This window comes from Urocitellus parryii, chromosome 1 (assembly GCF_045843805.1).
Source record: "Urocitellus parryii isolate mUroPar1 chromosome 1, mUroPar1.hap1, whole genome shotgun sequence".
Classification (NCBI taxonomy): domain Eukaryota; kingdom Metazoa; phylum Chordata; class Mammalia; order Rodentia; family Sciuridae; genus Urocitellus; species Urocitellus parryii.
In genome coordinates, this window is record NC_135531.1 from 279,940,349 (window position 1) to 279,945,756 (window position 5,408).

Sequence of the window (5,408 nt, forward strand, 5' to 3'; positions counted from 1 at the left end):
GCATCTCAGGCCAGAGCCTATTAGAACAAGCTATTCTTCAGGCCCCCCCATCAGAATTAATCATTGGGAGTTAATTTGAAGCTCAGACAAGTTGCTGTTAATTTAGTGCAGGGAGGACGGGATGGAATAAAAAGCTGAGGTGCTGGCCGAGCCTCGTGGGTCTCATTAATCAGCCAGCTGAGACGGCCTGGCTTGATTACAATTTGCAAAAAAATTCATTAGGGCCCGGGCGATTGACAATTTTTCTCTCTGCCTGTGATGTGACTCATTAGGCAGCCAAATGAAAGCCATGATGACGGCCATGATGACAGCGGCCATCAAGCGCCGCTTGTTTATCTTCCTCCCCTCAGCCTGTCTCCAGGGCCTCTGACTCGCGCTGGGCTCTCTGGGCTTTTGGTGCTCAGGGGGTGGGAGGGAGGAAACCGCGTCCTAAAAGGGCAGGAGGGCCTAGGATGACTCCAAGGCTGTCCCCTCCTGGTGCTTCCAAAGTGTGAGGAGTGTGGCTGGGGATGGCTGGGAAGCTTGGGTCCTGGGATGGGGCTACCTGAAGGCCATCTCCTTCTCCTAGGGAGCTTCACTTTACCGTGGGGTGTGTAATCAAGGTGGCCGCCGCCCATCTTTACCTTGGGCTTTTGGAGAAGGCCAAGTAGGGTTTACAGGGTACAGTGGAAGGGCATTTGGGGGCACTCTAGGATCTGTAGGGAATGCTGGACTTTCAATGTCCAGGATTTCTCTTTCAGAACCCGAGTGTCACTGGTCAGGAGTCCTCATGTTCCTCTTGTCCTCGCGCTGCATTCTGCCACCACTAGCCATAGTCCCCTCGGGGCGCCTATGCGGCCCAAGGATATACTGCCCAAGAAGTCCAGGTGTATGTGTATGGGGGAGGAGAGGACCGCGTCTCTGCGGGTCTCAAATATCGCAGTATCAGCGGGCGGCCAGGGGAGACCTGCCCCGAACAATAGCGCCCAGGAGCAGCTGGGCCTTGTGGACCAGGCGCTGGGGCCCGGCGCGCCCGCCGGCGCTGTCCCTCTTCCCTTAGGCGGGAGCTGCCGCAGTTCTCCACACCTCGGCCGGCTGAGGCCCTCGGAGGACCGGCCGCTCGGATTTATTGTGCTCAAAACCAAGCCCGGGCCATTTTCCGCCACCGGAAATGTTCGGAACGCGGCGGGAAACCGTGACTCCGTCGCTCCAGGCTTTCGCTCGGCGCCTGAAGTTCGGGCGGCGGCCTCGGTCCCCCGACCGGTGACGGGTGGTGAGCCACATAAATTAAGTCAATATTCGTATTGACCCTTGTCGCAGTGTCTTGGGCCGAGAAGGAGCCAGTGCGGCGCCGCAGCTCTGCAGCCAGCTCCCCGGGCTCCCTTCCCTTCTTGGGAGGCCGAGTTGGCGAAGCCACCGGCTTCTCTTGCTGCCGGCCCGCTGGTTTGGTGGCGGGAACAGCTCTGGCATCACGACCACACTCACGCGCGCTCTCCACGTTTCCGGGACACCCGGGGCCTGTCCATCCCAGCCTCTCGAGGGCCTGGTGGCGCTGGTTCCGCGAAGAGTCTCGGGTGTGAAAGGGGGTCGGGCGCTGGCGGGGCTCGGGGAGGGGAGCAGTGGGCTCGGGGCCGGGCACGCCCCTCCCGCGCCCTGCTGGCCGCCCCACCCAGGCGGGTAGGCGCCCAGCCCTCAGGCCCTGGCGGACCGATCCCCAACTCTCCGCGCTCCTCTCCTCTTCCCCTGGTGTAGCACTGACTGCCCCGGCGCCGGGGGTGGGGCGGTGGTCCGGGCCCGCCCCTCCGACCCCGCCCGGAGGGGGAGGTTCCCGGCCCTCCGGAGCTCACCGCCCGCCTCCGCCTCCGAGCCGAGCGCTGCCGGGAAGCGGCTTGGCTTGCTGGGTTCCTGCTCCTGTCGGAAGATAACGCCTGAAGACTGATTTATGGACCTTCGGCGCTGCGGGCGAGCCAGCACCGCTGCTTTTCGGGACCAGGATGTTTAAGGAAACGTGTTTCTTCCCTGGCTGTAGCCGATTTAAAGCACCCGCAGTTTGTGCAAATCCACCATCACCCACACTCGCGTTCCCTCTTCTAGGCACCCTCGCCTCTGGCTCCCTAGGTGTTGATTAGGCTGGGCAGAAGAGGACATGCTAAATATCTAAGGTGGAATTGGGTTTTCTGAAATTCATAATCCCATTGGAGCTCTTGCCTCCATTTCAAGACCTGGTTCGGTGCTGCATGAATCATGCCCACGGGCCTTAGGACAGCTGGACCTGGGGGTTTATCCAGTAAGGGCCCCAGACCAGTTGCTCGGCCACACCCTTGCAGAGAGCCCTTGGAACAAATTCTGGACACATTTATGAGGCCCAAGGATTGATTTTTTTCCTTGTTCCTTTTTATTATTCACAAGACTGAGATTGTTTAAATGTCATAACTTATAAGAAAATAAACTACATTGAAATAAATTAAACACAACGGAGACGCGCTTCAGACATGGCTCAGATAGGATAAGCAACCCCAAGAAAGAAAGCCAGGCAAAGCAAAGCAAAGCAAAGCAAAGCAAAGCAAATTCCAGGCTGCCCAACACTCTCTGCTTTTCGGTCAACTCAAAAAGCCAGAATAGAAACAAAAATAAGTTTAAGCCCCAGTGTCGGTTCTTGTGTTTCATGTTTACCTTTGGGAAAGTATGGAAAGATGGCTGCTAAGCACGGCAGGTTACAGCAGAGGGTTTGGTTTCTTCTGGAATGTGAGTGGAGAATATTACTAGGTAATTTGGTCCTATAACTTTCAAAATACTGCAGCTGAGATCCAGTCTATATAGATATCTATGTACAAAGTAGGATAGTATAATAAATATTTAGTGTATCTTCAGGTGTGGCTGTAGCCCCTTCAAAAGCAGTCTTTTAAGCCTGTTTAATGGATATATTCTCGATTTGCTTGGGATGTCCACGTCTGGGAAGATTTTGAGTTTCGCTTCACACACAGTGGAGTCCACCATGGGTTCCCTTGGGTGCTGGGTCTTCTCCAAGGCTGCCAGCCATGGCTGGGCCCTCAGGGTCGGGCCTGCTCCAGCTGCTGATGCTGACTTCTAATAGCGAATCTGCTGACATGGACAGGGATGGGGACGACAATCTTGGGGTTCCTGGAGGGCTCCCCCGTCTTGGAGTTAGCATTGCCCGCCTTCACCCGTTTCCACTTGGCTCGGCGGTTCTGGAACCAGATTTTCACCTGCACCTCGCTGAGTTTGAGGGCGTGGGCGATCTGCGAACGCTCAGTCAGGGAGAGGTACTTTTTGCAGTGGAACTCCTTCTCCAGCTCCAGCAGCTGCTCACTGGTGAAGGCCGTCCGCCGCCGCCGGTTCTTGCCCGTGGACGTGGTGCTGCCTGCCGCACTGCCGCTTGGCGGGGTCTCCTCCAGTGCGTGGCCTGGGTCTTCCTCCTTGTGAGCGGCCTGGCCAGTCAGATTGTCATCCGAGCTGTAGTCCACATCGCTCTCCAGCGAGAAGCTCTCTTCCTTGCCCTTCGGGTCATCTTCCACCTTTGACTCGTCTTTCCCTTGCCCTCGGACAGCCCCGACTGAAAGCAAAACCAAACGGCGTTTTATTACATTTCGCACACTGGCCTTCCTTTCCCCTTCCCACCGTCACTTGGGCATCCCCCACCCCTTTGCGGATTGTCTTTCTATGACATTAACACATTGTGATTTCCTGGCCTTTGAGGAGTAGAGAAGGAGGGGGGAGCGTGAGAAAGCTCAAAGGAGAGGAGGAGACAGCATAGGCGACGGCCCTTTGCCCAGAACCATCACTCAAGGGGCCGCCAGCCTCCTGCACACACTCCCAGCCTCGGTCAGCTTAAGGAGAGTAGCAGGGCGCATGAGGCCCAAGAGAGGGTCCCCATTGTCGGGGGGGGGGGGGCGGGGATCAGGGATGGATGAGGACTTGGGGGGGTGGTTCACATCCATCCTGCCTCCATCCCCAGCACTGTGAAAATCTAGTGAATCTCAATTTCATCGCAGCTGGAGCCAGGGTGGAGGCTGGAGCAAAGCCAGACCTTGGCTTTTTTGAGACCGATAGTAATGTTTGTCATAGGGATGTTTCATAGCCTTAGGAGAAGTTCCCACCAGACAGCTCAACACACACACACACACACACACACACACACACACGTCTCCCAAGAATTGGGGTCTCCGAGGCAAGCAGCAGCCCATTGAAAGGGTTTAATAAGTCTGAGCGCCCCTGGGCAAATGCACAGATGAGACGCACTGCCCACCGGCATCTCCTTAAGGCTTCAATCAACCCGGGACCCCAGGTCCTCGTGGAGTTGGAGTGGACTGGGCTCAATGTGCAGACCAATATGCAGCCCCAAGCAGCAGCTGGCTGTGGGTGGGGGAGAGCGCTAAATGCCCCTTCCCCAGAGATCCTGCTTGTTGAGTTTTTGCGTGGCCTTACGCGGCAGCCGGGGTCGGGCGGGGGCATGGTGTAGCCCCCAGGTTCCCCGGGGGGCTGGAGCTGGCCCGCCCCCTGTCCTCGCGTCCCCACGTTCCGGCTGCGCGCGCCTCACACTCACCGAGAGATGCCTGCACCGCCTCGGCAGCGGAGAAGGCGAGCAGCGAGCCCTCCTTGGAGAGGAAGCCTTTGCCGTCCTCGGTGTCGGCTTGCAGCGCCTCCGCCTTGTCGAAGTTGCCGCCGCCGGGCAGAGGCTGAGGCGCGAACTTGCGGGCGGCCGCCGCCTCCTGATGCTGGGGCGACGCGGAGAAGCCACCCGGCAGCGTGGCCATGAGCGTAGAGGTGAGCGCCATGCCCTGCGCCAGGCTGGAGCAGAAGCCGGTGGGCAGGCTGGGGATCTGGTGGTGAGGGTGAGCGGGCGGCAACGCGGGCTGCAGCGCGGCCTGGGGCAGCGCGGGCGGCGGCGGCGGCGGCGGCGGCAGCACCACCGGCCGGTAGGGCATGAACATGGGGTAACCGGTGTAGACGAAATGGCCGGGGCTGGGCTGCGGCGGACTGCCGATCAGCGAGTCTATGCTGAAGGCGGTGCTACTCCCCAGCGGGCGCTGCATCATCATCAGCGACGGCGGGAACGCTGCGCTCATAGACGCGCTGGGGAGAGGCCAGGGAGAGACGAAAAGTCCCCGCGCCGCGCCGCTGCCGGGAAGCCCACCAGACGACGCGAGCACCCGGAGCGCCGGGAAGGCGCCAAGCGGGACCTGGAGAGCAGACTCCGCGGCCACTCAGTCCTGGGTCCACTGCATGACCGGCGGGCGCGGGCGCGGGAGGTGCGTGGGGTGAGGCTGTGCGCCGGGGTTTGGAGAGGGCGCTCCGGCCCTGCGGGCTCTTTGGAGCCGCTGCCCGCTGCGAGTCGGTAGGAGTCCGAGAGCTTCACGTCTGCGGCTCTTTGCCCAACTAGCAGCCGTCGGTGCGTCCGTTTGTCCTTC

The 5,408-nt window shown here is 59.5% G+C and overlaps 1 protein-coding gene across 2 annotated transcripts; it reads right to left on the reverse strand.

Moving 5' to 3' along the window:
- Positions 1-3,029: 3,029 nt before the first annotated feature.
- On the reverse strand, positions 3,030-5,066 carry Gbx2 (gastrulation brain homeobox 2). 2 transcript variants are annotated; one of them, XM_026396061.2, is made up of 2 exons: positions 4,544-5,066; positions 3,030-3,553 (listed from the first exon to the last, which is right to left on the reverse strand). In XM_026396061.2, exons 1-2 carry the CDS (start codon positions 5,064-5,066, stop codon positions 3,030-3,032), a joined length of 1,047 nt encoding a protein of 348 aa, XP_026251846.1. The 2 variants fall into 2 exon arrangements, with proteins under 2 accessions (XP_026251846.1, XP_026251847.2); XM_026396062.2 differs by having other exon boundaries at positions 3,505-3,553; positions 4,495-5,066.
- Positions 5,067-5,408: the final 342 nt, after the last annotated feature.